Here is an 18,002-nt window from a genome sequence, read left to right as displayed (position 1 = left end):
GTTAGGTGGTCTTTATAGAAATGCGTGCGCCTAATCATTGATCCAAGTTCCTATTTCAGTGGGATATAGGAAGACAAATTACCATAGATGGAATTCCCAAAATAACCCTTGTTTTCTGGAGTAATCGCACAAAGGACTTAATCTCCGTTCACGCTGTTAACAACTCCACATTTAATGAATTGTATCTCTAACTACTTAAAACCTCTGACAGCAATATTAAGAATGCTAGTAGAATGACTCTCTGTACATTTGTAGTTGTTCGTTTCGCCTGTGAAAGGACAAATCTAAGCGTAAGAAAACGCATTTACAAAACCTAGGGTGCCATTAGCCCATGTTATGCCCATTTGTCCTGTCTAGCTCTCATTACACAGTAAAACAAGCAATGGCAACGCCAATATGCCTGGCCTATGAGAGCTATTGACTTTAGTAATGTTATGTTCATTTAATTTGTATCGCGCACAGATACTCAAAAGTGTCCCGGCGTGGAGCATAGAGGGACAACCGTCAGAGATTTATGCAAAGAGATATGTTTTCAGGTTCTTCTTTAAGATCAGCGGGTCCTGAATGTTCCAGAGGGCGAAAGGGAGAGCGTTCCAGGCAACAGCAGCTTTCCAAGCTAGAGAGCTGCCGCCAAGCCTCTGACATTTAAAGCGGGGGACCTGGGCGAGGCGCTGGGACAAGGAACAGAGATGTTGCGCTGGAGTGTAGAAGGCAGAGCTTTTGTAGGTAGATGGGGCTCTGCCCATGAAGAGCGTGATGGGCAATGACCAAAGATTTAAATTTGACTCGGTGGGCTACAGGAAGCCAGTGAAGAGAGCGCAGGTGGGGCCTCATGCTAGACCTAGCGGGAATTTCAAGAAGGAGTCTGGCTGCCGCATTTTGGACCACATGGAGTTTTTTTTTTAACAGGTAGCCCGGGATGCCCACATAAAGGGCATTGGCGTAGTCCAGCCAAGACAGAATAAGGGCACAAATGACAGTCTCTTTTGCCACCCTAGGCAGGAGAGGGAGAAACTTCCTCAGAGATTTCAAAGGCCAATGCAGGTCCCAGCAAGTTTCTTAACCTGTGTAGCGAAGGAAAGATTCTCCTCAAACCACATCCCCATGTTCTTGGCGGGCTTCCCTATAGAAGTGGGGATGGGGAATTTGAATTCAAATTGAAGGGAAACTTTCCATGCAGGAGAATCTCTGATTTATCTTCGTTGCATTTAAGTTGTGCGGCAGCTAGCCAATGAAAAATGGAGGACCAACAGTGTTGAGGAGAGGAAACAGAGTCCACATTCTTATCCTCAGTGAAGAGAAGCTGCGTGTCATCAGTGTAAGCCATGACCTGAGTCCCAAGTTCCTCTGCCAGGTACACAAAAGGTGTGACATAAATGTTAAAAAGGAGGGGGCTAAAGGAAGACCCCGTGGGACTCCAGTGGTCACTGCCTGGGAAGAAAAAGAGGACGGTGGAAGCAATATCTGCTGAGCCCGTCCTCCCAAGAAGGATGTGGAGAAGTGTGGCTCACTGGTTAGAGCAGGCAGACCCTGAAGCAGAGGTCAGACCCGGGACCAGGGTTCAATTCCCGACGCGGCAGGGTCTTGAGCTCAAATGTCCACGGACTCGATAATTCTCGCTTCGGTGCCTGACCTAATCATGGGTTCACACTCTGCAACTCTGGGCATTAAGCTTGCTTAATCTCCACAACGGCCCCCCGCGGCGGGATGCCTGGCTTTCACCTTGGGGATGCCCTGTAGGGGCTATCTCACAGGGAAAAGACAGGACGGGTTCCCAAGGCAAGCGCCGAGATGCCTCTGGGTAGTCGAGCGCTATATAAGAACATACAAAAAAAAAAAAAAAAGGATCTGAGCCAACCCCAAACAGCACCCAACACCCCGATCATGCTGCCCAGCAAGGCTAAGAAAAATAAAACAAAACAATAAATGCTATGATGTGATCAGCGCTAATGTGCTTTTTTTAAAAATAAAAAATAACAGAGTAGTTTGGGGGGGCATTGCAACACAACGGGAGGGAGGAAGGTCAGGGGAAAGGGATACGGGGGGAAGAGACACGGGGGGGAAGAGGGCACCCCAGACAGAACGGGGAAGCATAAAAACAGAGGATGGACAGGATGAGCTGGGAAAGCACAGACAATGGAAGGTGGATGGGAGGTGCTGGTGCAGCAAGGTGGGAGGAGCCAGGGAAGCAAGCTCGGGTAGGTGAGAGAGGCTGGGAAGCAAGTTGAAAATGAAGGGTGGCAGGAGGGGCGGTGAAGGATATGGGCAATGGAGGGCAAGAGGGAAGAACTGGGAGAGCAAGCTGACAGTGGAGGTTGGGCAGGTGGGGATAGACTCACAAGCTAATGGGTGGGTGGTAGTGGCTGGGACTACCACAAGACTGTCAGCAGTGTGGGCGGTCGCGCTGGGAAAGCAAGCTAATATACGAGGGTGAGTGGGGAATGCAGAAGCACACGGTTAATGGAGGGTGGGTGTGCGGGGCAGGAGAAGGACACGTACAATGGGAGTGAGTGGGCGGGGCTGCAGAAGCACATGTACAATGAATAGCTGGTGGGTCAGGAGAAAAATCAGACAATGGAGGGCAGGCAGGGATGGGGAAAGAGAAACAATGGATTGGGGTAGGAAGGGCTGAGTAAAGCCAATCCTGGGTGGGCAATTTATCTGGGAGCAAACAGACATGAGGGTGGTGGAGAGGCAAGGCTGGCAACTGAGGGAACATGAAAAAGAGGAACAAGAAGGGGTAGGATTCCAAAAGAGTGACAACTTACAAACACATGCAGTCTTGTAGAGTGCTTAACCAAAAAGTAAAAAGTAGAGGCTGTAAAGGGAGTAGTTAAAGGACGCAAGTTAGGGGTCCATGGTCCTGGGGAGGAATGAACACAAGAGGGCGGAAAGCCTATGAAAGGTGACGAATAAGAAGCATGCAAATGAGACTGACAATGAAGCCAACCATTGGTAAGCGGGGTTGGGATCTAAGCCCACTGTAAGCTAACAATATATCTTGCAACAGACAGTACATGTGCTGTCTTAGGCGAGAGTTAAAAATTGCTAGATGTGAATGTCTGAATCAACGTGAAACACTGGTTACCGCTCTGGGTGCATTCATTTAATTTTCTTCTAGCTTGTTTGTGCCATTATAGACCATAAACAACCATATATTCCATGTTATCTTGGGCGCCACTCCTAAATGAACAGTCAACCCAAAGTGATAGGCAAAATGTCTTCTGGATGTCAACGTAGGGCCTCCAGTTAGGCTGCTGTCTTGGTGAGTCTTATGGGGTGAGATGCAGCCCGAGTCCCAGGTTTGGGACTAGCCAGCCCAAAAAAGTAGACTCACTTCAACAATAAAAAACTGATGGATGGAATTGTCTGAATCAGTTTGCACAGCTGGTGATTACTATTGTAGGATTTAATGATAATAATAACAATAATGATAATAACAATAACAATAATCTACAAGCAGATCGGAGGAGTTACGTCAGCGAGCAAGATGGCTGCTTAGGCTCCCGGCTCCGTCGACCCTCGTAACCCACCGCGATATCCTGCATGTTATCCTGACTAAACGCCTAGTCTCTGTGTGCATGAACTGTCCCGCACTCCGATGGTGAAATCCGGAAACTTTTATCAGCTTGTTTGACGGAGTTACATTGAGTGTAAGTTTGCGGCCTGCTCCAGCGGTGAAGCCGGGGCCTGGAATACTTTCACAGCCGAGCTGTAGTGCAACAACATCGGCCAGGAGACTCAGACTGGGCCCGGTCGACCGGAGTGGAGGCTTTGTTTCAGCCCGGATTTGGTGGCAGTCGTCTTCATTGTCAGTATCGACGGAGGAGTGAGTCTGCGTGCTGCTGGCTGCGGGTGGGGGCCCCGGTCTGCTCCCGCCGAGGTTCGGTGGTTCGGGGTCACTGGCCTGCGGCCTTAACTGGGTTGACCGTGGTTGCGAACAAAAACTGGTCACCCTTCGCATCCTGTCTATCCCCCCCGCGGGTGCCGGAATCACCCGGGGAAGTAATAGTGATTGATACCGAGCACAAGATTATGGATCGAACAGGTGCATGAGCCATCGCTGCGGTTAATACTGGCAGAACTTTGGGCATTCCACTCACATGTGGATACTTTGCTGAGCAAGTTGGACTTGCGCCTATCTGAAATTCTCCTGGTGGAACCGGGCCCGGCCTTATTGTTGAAACAGCATTCTGCAGCCATTCAAAACGCGGTCATTTTGACTCCGTGCAAAGACCCCGTGAAGAAACGAGTAATGGAATCATCGGATGGTGCCCTGGTGGATGGTGTTCCCGAGGATGGCATGGTATTGCTGAACTTTTCACCACTGCCGGCTTTGGAGATATCGTCAGGCGTTCCCCTCCCATAGACTTTTGTCTGTGACTTTCTATCTCTTTTGTGGTCATCTTCTCCTTCCCTGGCGACGCTACGACTCCTGTTCAAGACACATTGGGACTGTTCATCTCGGAGGGAGAGTTCGTCTGCATCTACGGTTCCTGAGGACTCACTGCCTGCTGGTAGCCATGGGCTGATTTCTGCTGACTCTTCTCTTCTTTGCTGCTTCTTTGTGTGCCTCTGGGTCTCGCTGGAAGGGGTTCGTGTTTTTGTTCGGAAGGGCCAAGGTTAAGAACGGCTCGATCGGGATGGGTTGGCATGGCTTTTATAAGTGTTGGACCTGCAACTGTTTGCTCTAAGAGGCTGGGCGGTGTCTCACGGTACCCTCTAATTTCTCTACATTGCTGTCATAAGGTTATCTTTTACTGATAGGGGGTGGCTGTTTCAGGCGGGGGGTCTAAAGGGGCTGGGAGCCCACATGGATAGGCCCTCCTTCACTCTTCTTTTTCCTACCTTTAGGGTTATACAGCCTGATTCATCAAGCTTTTTTGCGCTCGCAAAGGGCCAGATTCTAAGAATCCGGCCCTTTGCGAGAGCGATTTTTGCATTTGGGATTCAGCATACCAAATGTAAAAATCGCTAATTGCGATCTCGCAATTTTGCGAGGAATGACATTTAAGGAATCTCTATTTGAGATTCCTTAAATGCAATTCAACATCCTATTTAAATTTGCGAATTCGCAATTTCCAGGCGCAATTTACCGCGAGGTCAGACCTCGCGGTAAATTGCGAAAACTCAGAAAAATGCATTTAAATGCATTTTTCTGAGTTGCATGTTACACGCACACATGTCCTTTGGACATGTGTGTGTGCAACACCTGTGTCACAGATCATTTGAGGGGTGCTACAGGGTGTCCTTTGGACACCCCTGGCACCCTTCAAATCGCTATCTTATTTGCGATTAGCAAATTGCTAATCGCAAATAAGGAATACTCACCATTCATTCCTATGGGCCTTTTGGCCCATAGGAATGCATGGGGAGTGTTTCCTTATTTGCGATTAGCAATTTGCTAATCGCAAATAAAGAATGTGTAGGAATCGCAAAAAATATTGCGATTCCTACATGAATCCCGTTTTGCGAGTCCTTAATAGCGATTCGCTATGAATCGCTATTAGGGCCTCGCAAAACGGGAGAATGATGAATCTGGTGGTTAGTTGTTAGGGGCGACAGGCACGCTGCTAGTGGGGTTAGCCTGTAGCCATTTGCAGGGGTGCAGGGTGGGGGGCTGAAAGGGTTTATTTTTATTTTGCCTTTTTTATTTTCTATGGCCTTCCTTCTTTCTCTTTCTTCTTGTAGGGTCAGTATAACTACGAATCATTCGGATTCTTATTGTATGTTTGTACTTCGTGCTTTCGCTTTTATGATGTCTTGATTTGTGGGTGGGCAGGCCTCGAGTATTGGCGCAACATGGAAATGTATATTGTGTGTTCTTTTGTACCGACCTATATGCTCTGTCGCCAAATCTCCATTATATTGGTCATTACATGTATATCCTGCTTTTTACCCTGCCCCCCGCTTCTCCTGTTTGATTGTATGGCACCAGATCCTCTCTTATATAATATAAAAATGAAACCTCTGTCTTATCCTGAACTCCGGCTATGCATTCCAATACAAGCTCTACTCTGAATCGCTGCCGGACCTTTGGGTTGTCGGCTGATGAGCTGTGTCGTATTGTGATATCAACAAATTTTAATTTGTCTAGCGGCCGGCTCCCGCGGTTGTAGGCCCATGCTTGTATTTCTACTGAATGCTAAAATAAAGGTTTAAAAAAAAATAATAATAATAATAATCTACAAGCATTGCTGCTGCTCCAGAAGGTGTTAGAGCGCTTTGCATAGAAAATACTGATGATAATAAAAAATAAAAAAAGACTATTATTAATAATAGTAATGACAATAATTATTATTATTCCATCTATGTTCTGAACGTTTACTGTGAAAGACAGTGAAACTCTCGCGGTCTCGTTGTATGTTGCATTCTGTTGTCTAGTCTTACCCTCTGTTACATTATTCTCCTAGGACGTGGCTTTTGTGCCAATGGCAATACCTTGAGCCTGTTGACTTGGATGTAAAAAAACATTTTGGGGGATGCACTAAAATAAAATGTAATAACGTGATCCTATTCTCAGAGATGGCATCAAGCGTCTAACAATGCCACAACTGTAGATACAACCCTCTATTCCTGGTCGTGATTCATGCTATAGCCATGTGTCGCAACAGATGAAACAGAGCCCTTGAAGTGGTATTTATAAACTCTCTCTGAGACCTGGCATGGGCTGGCATCGCAAGCCCACTGGCCTTCGGTGGGAAGTGTCAGATTCGGAGTGCCAGGTCCAGCCAAGTGTCTGCTGCAGCTGCTGCTCTCGCCATCATTTAAAAAAACAACATCATTCACTCCACAAGGCCCTCGCAGTCCATCCTCTCGCCCTGCCCTCGCTCAAAAGCAGATATCAAATGTGATTCTAAATTAAAAACTGAATCCTCTTATGACTGAACCATAACTTCATACTTCTTGAGCAACGTTCAAAACACTTAGGAGCTCATTTACAAGCCACTGAATCACTGTTTTGATGCACCGGCAGTGCAGAGTGCAGACCCGTAGCTACAAGGCCACGCAGATACTTTGCGCCCCTTTTCATACCCTCATAGACATGAAGCTGCTGCCATGCCTTATTCTGCATCAAAGAGGCATTCCATGGGCGTTGCATGGGTTTGCTCACATTCCCAGAGTTATAGTGACTTCTCCCCAGGAGAGGCGTAACAAGGGGAGGTGTGGCGCAGCAGCCAGGGCAGCTGACTCCGGAATACAGGGCTCACGGTTCAATACCCGGCGGTAGCTCAGCCCCATGTGACTCTGGGAAAAAGCTCACTTAATCTCCCCAACAGCGCCTTGAGACCTTTCGGGGTAACTAGTTCACGCTTTACAAATACCGGATTTAGAAATAACTTTATTTCTCCTCATTTTTTCCACATTCTATGTGTGCTGCTGGGAGAAAAACGCCTCCACTGATTGTTTTTGGACAGGAAGGTGTTCGTTACTGCACAAAAATAATAAGTCCTAGAACGCAGACCCCTTGCACCATGATGCAAAGGTGCCTGCGTAGGCGCATGGCAGCCAGTTGTGCACCAGTGCAGTGGAGGAGGACTGGAATGCGCTGTATCTCATGGATACAGCGCATTCCTGCTCTTTTATTTTGACGCAGGGCAGCGCAGTAACTTGCTTTGCTGTCCTGCTTCAAAAAGTAGTAAATGAGGCCTTCAGGTTGAGAGCCACAAATTGTGTTTTATCCTATTGTTGTTGCCTCCAGGCGTAAAAACAATAAATGAAGGACTTCTGCACCCAGAATGGATATCTGATATTTACCTAATCAAGGTTTCTGCGCAGAAATCCACAGTCACGAAGGAAAGTGTGCCTACCTCGTGGATTATTCCAAATCAGCGAGCCAGGTTCAGTTGCTTCAAAAAGGAAGGTGCAAAGCACCTGCCAAGCACAAGCATGTGAATACAGCAGAGGAGCAACTTACTGGGTTTCTGCAAAGCGTGTGCACATGTTCCCACCTTGGAAGCACAGGGGAAAGTATTCCTGCAATCTGCAGGAGCTAAAGTGTTTCCAAGGCGGAAGCGGGAGCAAACCTAACATTTCTTAATTTTGTGACAGGCACTACTAAGCTGAGTGATGCTGTCCGCCCGTTGTGCGTGTGTGACCCTGCCTTGGGTGAATAACCCATAAGGCATACGTCATCACTGTCTGTCCAGAGGCAGAGATATGACAGTAGCCTTAGGGGCGAGCATGCTGTCCGGAGGGGGCTTTCTCCATCAGTCACGTGTCGTTTGTATAAGTCTAGCTCAATAACTTAGCATCAGTAATCAAGAGATAAACCATATGCAAGGCCGTATTCTGGTCAGGTGACATGCTTATCAAAGGCACTTGTCATCATCGCAGCGACACAAGATATCGGTGTGAGGACACACGTCCTGTGTGACTTGACGTGTTACAATAACTGAACAGTGTTGACATGTAGTCTTATGCACATGGGCAGCACAAATTTGAGCTTTCGGGTGCAATACGGAACACCCATCCACCGCCCCTAGAAGAGCTATCCTGGTTTGTTGCAGCTACGGAGAGGAAGGTGGTAGTAGTTGTTGCCTGGCAGCGCCAACAATTATCTTGAAAACCTGAGAGTGCATGATGGGAAAGAGACAGAGGTTGGCAATTGTGACAGGCGGCTCCACACAAGGCGGGAGATGTTGCTATGATACCGGTTCTGTGCGTTTGGCGTATGAACTAGCAATGCCATTGACAGGTCTCTTGACCCAGCAAGGTCACTCATGACTGAGCAGCTAGAAGCTTGGTCTAGGTCAGGTACAGCTGCCAAGCAATGATAAAGTTGTTCATGGGCTTGATGGCAGTAGGCCTCCTATGGACAGACCCTACTGTACGGTTCTCCAACAAAAACGCTGCAAGATAAATGTGGCTGAACCCTGAACATAGACTGAGATGTACCCACGAGAGGAGGGCATAAGACAGGACACCTGCAATGAAGCATGAATCAAGTTGGAACCAGATCTAGGCAATGAGACAGAAGAAGACACATGGAAGTCCTAGCGTTGAGACGTAACAAAAATACAGGCACCCGGGGACTTATGACCAACAGATCATGCATGCATCTGAAGGATTTTATCAATCCTATTAAATGTAGCTTGATCAATAATGCGGTGTTGTCATTACCAAGCCTGCCTAATCTTGATTCCACCTAGTACCTCTTTTTCCCCCAACCTACAGTTCCTCTTTCTCTTTTGCTCACTCTTGTAGGTTACTTTTTTATCCCTGCTTTTTCCCTTTCTCACTGTTTTCCTATTCTTTCTCGTTTTTCTGCCTTCCTCTCCCTTGCTCTGTGTCAAAGACAGGTGAGTGCCGACGCACAACGCCTGCAAACACCGCCATAAATTAAGCACTGGCGGCTCTATTGCTCCAGCTACCTCTGCCAGGCTGCAGCATCCTCTTTTGTCTAAAGACCCTGCTGCTGTTCGAGTTTCTTATCCGGTGTCCGGATAGCTGCATGCATGCAGAGATGGGATGGCAGGCGGTGTCTTGGCACCTCGCCCTGTATGTGCTCCTCGAGGGACTACGGGGCATATTACCAACGTTAAGCGATATTTATCGCTAACGATGCTTAGCAACAAATTATTTAACGCTAAGCATTGGAGGAAATTATTGCAGAGATAACTTGCTATTAGCAAGGTTTATCTCAGAAGTGATCAAAATCCTCACGCTAACTGCCAATTGAGAGATTATCGCTGAAAAACGAACGATAATCTCTCAAAGTTTGGCGTTAGCTTGATGATAGGGGCTCACAAACTTAGCCATGATATCCACCTTCCATAGGATATCATGGCTAAGTCAGGAAAATACCAGGTGTAAAAAAAGCAGCGCTAACCGCGGTTAGCGCTGCTTTTTTTATCACTAACAGGGTTAGCGAAATCCTTGATAATAGGAGAAATGTCGCTTAACAAAATTTCTCCTATTATTTTTCTCTGGAACGCCCCCTTTGCATCTCATTAGAGATGCAAGAGGAAGCGTAGAGAAAAAGGGTGCTAACATGCAAATTCGCGTGTTAGCACCCTGTTGCTGATAGGGAGATAATTTTATCTCCGCTTTCTTGTCTTTTAAAGCTAAAAAAGCGGAGAAAAATCCCTTGATAATATGCCCCTACATTCACTCCGAGTCTGGGAGAGATGCTGTGTGTGAGAACAGACACTATTGTGTGTTCGCGAGAACAGTCGTGGATGTGTGTGAACAGTACATAAAAGTGCATTGACTAGTTCTGTGTCTGCTGGTGACACCATTGGGCATACAGATGCTGGCCACAGACAATAGCTCAGTTATGAACACTGCACAACAAGAGGTTAGTGTGTGCTCGCACAGACTTACATTATTGTATTGTAGCATCCATATAGCGCTTCATGCCCCATCAAAGAACAGTGAAGCGGGGATTTGAAGCCCTAAGTAATTATGAGGTTACACAGGCCTAGGGTGGGCCAAACTCTGGTCTCTGTATGGACTAACAACATTTCTTAACATGGGCTAAGAGGGCATTATTTACTATTGATTTCTGTTTATCCATGTATCTGTTTAACAACGCATCCATTTATCCTTTCATTAAAGTATTTAACTAAATATCTAGCAATCTTATCAATTCATCTATGTGTTGGAATCTGTTGGTCCATTGTATCAAGATATCTATACATCTGTGTATGTATATAATCACCTACCTATTAGTCACTGTACCTATATACCATGTATCTATTTACCCATGTTTTCATTCAGCCATTTTCCAACCTGCTGGTCAATGTTTCCATGCTTAGATTTATCATTGCATCCATGTATCCATCTATCCATGCAGCCATCAATCTGTTCATCAATAAGTCTGTGCATTTATCTATCCATGCGTTTTTTTCTAAGTGCTTCTATTGATGTGCCTATTTACCAATCTATCTATATATTAATGTATTCTTTTATTGATATACCTCGGTACCTATTACTCTGTGCATCTATAATTGGGGTCTGGTGCAGAGGGGCTGTCCCTGTCGCTGCAGCTCTTGACTTTCGGTCACATCAGGGGCCGGTGCAGAAGGCCTCAATATTGTTCAATCCTATAAATATACTGACGCCCCCTGGAGCTCCCCGACTCCATGGGAGTCCAGTGCCTGGAAGTCATAGTTCGCGAGTTGATGCTATGCGATAGAACATAAAAAAGCTTATTCACAACACCTGATTAGGTCATAGGCCAGCGACCTACACCTGGATGGAGCGGGAAATTACAAAATATCTCAAATAAATGCATATTAATTAAGGATTTAAGAGCACGAGGTTGCCCCCACTTCTAGAACGGACAGATGTAGAAATCAAAAGTGTTTAGAGAGTTGTGTGCTCCTCATTGGTAGGGTTAATGTTCCAAGATGAGGAATGGCATTGGATGCTGTAAGAAAACATCTGGGCTTACTGCAGATGAAGCAGGGCTTGTGGAAGCTTCTCCCATTGCACTGAATCTCTTCTGCGTGGTACACAGTCTTGTCGCACGCGCCGCACTTGCTTCCACCCCCCCAGTTCGGCATCTTTGAGGTTTTCTGATAAGGGCTGTGTGACCTAGGAGAGAAGTTAGAACATGTGGTTAAGTGGACATCTTTACATAGTCCTGTCTACCCATAAGCCACGCTCAGACCCAGTCTCGCAGTCATTCTCCAATAAAGGGGGATAGAGCCTTTCACAGCCTTAGGCACTGTTGGGGGTGGAGCTTAACCCACACTGCCAGCCAATCAGACCTGCAAACACACTCCAGTGCGTGCAGAGGTTGAAAACTCTCTAATCGGAGTAGTAGAATTTTGTACAAGAAATAAAGCAAGGAGATGTATTTGTGGCCACCTGGGGGCCATGGGAATTGTGGTCCTGGTGTACTAAAGAGTTAGCCAATTTCTCGATTCCTAAAATCATTAAGGGGCATATTTACAACAACTTGCGATAAACATCGCAAAGCTTGCTTAGCGCTATTACACATATCGCTGGATTTCAACACTGAGATAGCGTATAATTTTCAAGGCTTATCTCCGAGGTGATGTAAAATCCAGCAATAGCAGCAAAAAGTGGCAGTATCGCCTGAAAACAAGAATTAAACTGTAGGAGATAAGGAGATCCTTGCTGATACGCCCCAGTGACCTTAACCCTACAATCCACCTCCCATTAAATAGATGGCTTAGTCAACTTTTATTTTTTCAAGAAAACTGGGGTTGACCCTGTGTCCCTCAGAACCTGGGTGAATTATGATTAAAGAAAAAATTGGTTCTGTCGGGTAGTGAAACAACTGATTTGTTGATTCTATTTGCATGCGAAGTTACTTCCTCCCTCTGACAGGAATTCAAAACAGTTTCTTACAATAAATGAAAAGAAAGACCTGTTTATAACTATTTATATCTTTATATTCTCAAGATGCATTCAAAGTGAATCATAAATGACTGTCATAGTAAAAAAGTGCAACATCTGACAATAGTGAATAGTGCTCATGTGACATATACAATATATACACTAGTGATTTCCAATATAGACAATTTATACAGATATATACAAAGTCGATTTTCAAAAGAGGCCATCCACTAATACAAATTTGCAGAATCCCATGTGCTGCTAGTCAATTTGGGTTTCTGGAGTATTGGGGCCAATTGAAATGATGTCGACGTTTCGACCCTTCGCGTGCCTAGGTAATTGAAGTCGCAGCGGGTCTTTCTCAAGACAGGTGTAACAGGCACGACAGTCCTGGAGTTCAAGTGCAGATGAGTCACCTGGACTGGATTGAAATGAATTGAAGTCGTCAAATCCGAAGACGTGAATAAAATCGTCCATGCGATTCTCGGCTGCTTTCAGGGACGCTGCAATTAGCTGACTAATTGCATCTAACAATGGTGCGAATCACTGGTTTGTGATCGCAATTACATCTACAAATCATTGATCGGTTACCAGCACCCCAAAAGATGTGGTACCAATGCCGCAGAAGAAAGGAGCCACCTGAGACACCTTCTCCTGTGTGACTCGTGTAGGGCAACCACAGGGGGAGAAGGCAGTGGTACAGAGGATTGCCTGCTCTACCTCGTTAAATTCCCAAAAATAAGACATGTTTTAAAGAAGCATCACTGGTTTCTTTATGGGACAAGACTATTTAAAAACACAGGGGCATATTATCAAGGGGGTTTATCTCCGCTTTTTTGGCTTTAAAAGCCAAGAAAGCGGAAATAAAATGATCTCCCTATTACCTAGCTGTCGCTAACACCAGTTAGCGACAGCTAGTAGGAGATAGCGACCATCTTGGGCCCCACTTTGTATGTCAGTGATATTTATCACTAATGACATGCAAAGTGGGCGTGCCAAGATGTTAGCGACTGGAAACAGTCGCTAACGTCGCTATCTCCTATTACCAACTTTTGGAGATATTTGCGCTAAGCGCGAATATCTCCAAAAGCTAACACCTGCCCTGAGCAGTTCTTAGCCATGTTATCCAATTGGAGGTGGATAACATGGCTAAGAGCATTAGCTCGCTAATGCATGAATATCGCTGACTTTTCAGCGATATTCATGCATTGCGGCCGATTTTTATCGCATTTGCAATAAACCTTGGTAATACCAAGGTTTATCTGCGATAAAAATCGCCGCAGCTCAGCGGTAAATTTTTGTCTCTAACCAAGCAATAGCGATATCGCTATTGCTTGGTAATATGCCCCTCAATCATTAAAAAAAATGTAATTCTGTTTGAGAATGCAAACACTGGGATGGGAGTTTACTGTTCCTTGCAGGCCACCATCCCTGTGTTTGTAGTTAATCCCAGTTGGTTTAAAATATCAACCTACCTAATTAAAATTAATTAGAAAAGTCGTTCTTTGACTCCAGTGATTGGAGATTTTCTGATGCAATCTGGTAGGGTATAAGTCACATCGCTAAATCAAAGATAGTTGCACAAATGCAGTGCATAGTTTGCAACCACTTTTGCGACCTCTCCCTCTGCACAGTGGGTTCCGGGATTCTAATCCCGGCATCAGCGCTTGAGAGAAAATCGTGTGATTCTGGGCAAATCCCATACTCTCCTTATGCCTAAAATTTTAAGGTATATCATCTATAAATCAGTTGTAATTAAATGATGTGTACATGTGTGAAAATAAAATAGCAACAGGTGAGTAAGTCTAGATTTTCTATACCTAACTCCACATATACGTACCTATATGGAACACATATCTACAAGCTACAAAGATGTGGAGTTAGGAATAGTAAATCCAGACTTCCCTAAATTAATTCACCTACGATATTCAGTCCTCGATATTCTTGTACCACAATATTGTTTGTGTCGACAATCATGTAATTCTACTTGACTTGTACAATTTCATGTCGTCTCAGAACACCTCAATGAATGTACAGCGCTCTTTTAACCTCCAAAGTACTGGTGCGCCATATAAAATATCAATATACATTAGAGTGTTACCAGCAATATTGGTAATACGTTTGTGCCTTCGGCTGTTTTCTTTGAGCAAACAAAACATAAAAATTAAGAATTTGTGTTATTTTTCCAAAAATACAGATGTTAAAAAGGAAAAATGGAAATATACAGATGTATTTTTTCCCCAACATAAGTGACAATATAAGAGCATGAGGCAGGAATGAAGGTTATGTAATCCCTCTCTCAGTTGGAGGCTTCTTCCAGGCTCTATTCTGGGAGCAGTGGAATCTTACTCTGTCACAGGCACATTCTGTTTCAGACGGGATATCAAGCTCCCCTAATCTCTCAGCTTAGCCACCCCACTCTTGGGACCCTTTGGGAACACTGGTCAGCTTCCATTAATAGATGCAACTTCAGGGTCAGCCAACCAGGGCTCAGCTGTGTCAACGCTGGGATGTGACAACTGCATGTAGTAGTGACTCAGAAAAGGTGGGTCTTATCTCTGACTGAGGGTTTCACAGTCACCATAATGTTACCGAAAGTGCAACCAATGTATTTATGTCGTTATTTTAGGGGGGCTCTGAGTGTTACCTTGTGGTTACTTCAGGGAGCTATAGTTAAGTATTGACAAAGTCATGAGTAAGCAGGATCCGGGAAAATTCATTTTCAACTCCCGTCGTAAAGGGGGGGATCAGTAAGAGGAAAGTTTTTAAAAGTTTTTAAAAGTTTAGTTTTAAGGAGTTTGGTGGTAAATGAGGAAAATAGTTGGCCAATATTTGTTCTGTCTTTGAAATTCAACAGGAAACGGAAATAGAAAGAATTGCTCAGTATCGCAGAGCGAATGATATGCCTCCGAAATCTACCCAAAGCACTGCTATGGTGCTTGCCATTCCAGGGCACCAAGTGGCATTTATGAGCCTAGCCACTTTAGACACAGACACACTATGATTGTTGTGTTCTTGGCAGGGCCACTGCAATTATGCGATTTTGCAGTCGCTGTGTTTTCCGCATAATTATGGATTCGCTGCAGCTGCCACATAATCCATCATCTGCTGCACAATCTGCAAATTTTAACAAAAACATTTTGCTTCCAGGTCAAATGTATCAAAAGTTAATAAAACGTGGCAACGCCTGTTGCCCCGCATTGGAGTGTCCCTCAGAAAGGTTGACTGGTGGACTTTCTCTTGTTTATTGCTGTATTTAGTGTCAGACTGGTACTAACGAGGGAGGGGAAACCTTGGCCCAGATAGTGTTAACCTGTAAAAATGACTACAATTTCTGGCCTCATAATTTAGTAAATCCAGCAGCACAATGTGGTTCTCTCCTGCCGCATAATTCCAGTGTCTTTGGTTATTGGCTTTTGCACATTGCATAATCTGTCAACAGGCAGGAGTGGGGGCGGAAGAGGGAGAGGGAAACAGTGAGACAGACAGGGAGAGAGATTTGTTTCCAGCTGCTGGCTGTTGCTGGGATTTGTTTTCGGAGATGCTGTGTCCAGCTGCCCAAAAGGTCAGCCAACAAAGTACTTTTGGATCCAGCCAGCAGTGTCCAGTGTAATGCTGATGACTCTTGCTTTAGGATTGTGATGGGCAGCGCCTACTACACAGTGTAACCAGGGCCTGGCGAGGATTTCCCCTCGGTATTGATAGTAAGATGCTTCCCCGGTCGCCTCGCCTTAGAGGCCACGTCTGCTAGTTTGATGCTTACTCTAGAGGTCAGCAGCCACTCTAACCTTTCTCCAGGAAGGGTCCTCAGCGTGATGTCCAAGAAAACCCAATGTAAGCTCCATGTGCCCAGAACTACTGCACACATCTTTCCGTTCAGCACAACTACAAATGTTTCCAGATGACCTAACACTGAACACTGCTCTCGTTTCCAAAGAGTACCGGATGACCACGATAGTATGAATACATGGAGCCGTGTTTTTAAAAATACACTTCAAGAAGACCATGGTACTTTGTCTAATTTGAGTAATCTTTTCAACCTAGAATGCAATTACTACAACATGTTTTTAAAATACATAACACGACCATTTTCTATCCACAACCAAATAATTCTATAGGAAACAGGTTAATTAACCATGCACGCCCGATAGCAGATAAGTAACTGCGCCCACCTCGGCGGTAATGGTGTATTTAAAGTCTTCTAATAACGTTATGCTCACTCAAAGCAGCCAGTTTCCATCTCCTCTTCTAAAATTAAATTTAAATTGTGATTAGCCTGTAAAAGGACATGCAAATGTCTTGACTGACGCAACGGTGACAAAAACGAAAAACTAATGCAATGGATTTTTATGTAAAACGTTCAATTGTGTAAATTGCCTGATATTCAACAACAAAATAATATATCGCTCATTTAGTTTTTCAATAGAGCTCTAATCCGGGTTCTACTATTTCTAAAATAAGTACATATTTTTTCTCCACTAATAATACCATCTGTTAAATGAGCTAGCGGCCGATTCTGTCCCGTATATTACATGTATGTTACTTAATGCTGGCGATATCTTATTTCCCGCTCTCTTACTGTTGGCTGAGGAGGTGGGAGAGTGGGGCGGGGATAAGAGAATGAAACACAAGGATACAAAATGGTTTGCCGAGGATCACACAAAATAAAGTCCGAAAAGAAGTAGCGTGCCTCCTTGCTGCACAGGTCTCAGTTTAACTCCTAGCGCTCATCTCTCTTTTAGCTGCCTCATTAAATGTTTCGGAAGACAAACCAGCCTCTGCCTGCCCTCCTCGCCACAAACACCTGCCAATAAACCGGCGCATCCTTACCCTACCCCAGCACACGACGGCCGCAGGGGGTAGCAAGGGCGTCCTGCTGCCTTGGTAGAACAATGCAGGAATAGTCAGGGTTCAAGGAAGTTCTCGGGCCTCTGCCCAGGTGCCACTGCACCTGCTGCGTAATTGATAGCTACGCCTCAGAATCGTCACAATTTACAACCACGCGGCAAGAGCAGAAGGAATACACACCGGTTAAAGACCTACCTGTTTGCCTATGGTCGCTGTATTTGCGCCTAGTAGAACGTAGCGCCGAGAAGCCCGTTCTGGGTCGCCATGCGCACAATACATCCTTTTGAATTGAATTAAAGATACCGTCCTTACAGAACCTCCACGTGAGGAATACATTTACAATTAAAATCCCCCAATATTATGATCAAAGCAACTGAGCTAAAACAGACAGGCACGACACCCCACTCTTCACAGGACACAGACGGCCCCCCGTCACATCAAAAGAAGCAACCTTTCCAACCCTCAGCCACCCCACCCCGCAGTACTCACCGGGCTGGCTGAAGTCTGGGATGCCGGGATGGGCAGGGGGGAGCCTTTAAACCCACTCAAGCCCCTCCAAGGGAGGGGGGAGGAGGAGGAGGCTGGCGGGAAAGAGGGTGGGTGTCACCGCAATCTGAAGAGGCTGGGAATAACTTCTGATAACATTCCTAATAACGGATGCTGAGGTCTGTGGGTAACAATGCACAGCCGGAATGGCACACAGACCCCGCCTGACACTGCACAGATGCGTGCACACCCGAGAGTGAATGATGCTAGCGTTCCACTGACTGCAGACCTTAAAATAGAGGGGTGCCTGTTCTAAAGTCACAAGGGCGCACTTTACAAGCAGTCTTGTGAATGCG

General features: G+C 45.5%; 1 protein-coding gene across 1 annotated transcript in view; it reads right to left on the bottom strand.

The window, feature by feature from the left end:
• CSRP3 (cysteine and glycine rich protein 3) overlaps window positions 1-17,669 on the bottom strand; it is a 28,451-nt gene extending 10,782 nt beyond the window's left edge. The window contains exons 1-2 of the mRNA XM_086959523.1: window positions 17,650-17,669; window positions 11,399-11,541 (exon numbers count right to left, since the gene is read on the bottom strand). Coding sequence (XP_086815649.1) covers window positions 11,399-11,510 — 112 coding nt within the window. The 5' untranslated portion in view covers window positions 11,511-11,541; window positions 17,650-17,669. The remainder of the gene's footprint in view (window positions 1-11,398; window positions 11,542-17,649) is intronic.
• Window positions 17,670-18,002: the final 333 nt, after the last annotated feature.

This window comes from Lissotriton vulgaris, chromosome 2_2 (genome assembly GCF_964263255.1).
Source record: "Lissotriton vulgaris chromosome 2_2, aLisVul1.2, whole genome shotgun sequence".
In the NCBI taxonomy this organism is placed as follows: domain Eukaryota; kingdom Metazoa; phylum Chordata; class Amphibia; order Caudata; family Salamandridae; genus Lissotriton; species Lissotriton vulgaris.
Note: the sequence above shows the minus strand (reverse complement) of the source record. Positions and strands in the feature narration are given on the sequence as shown.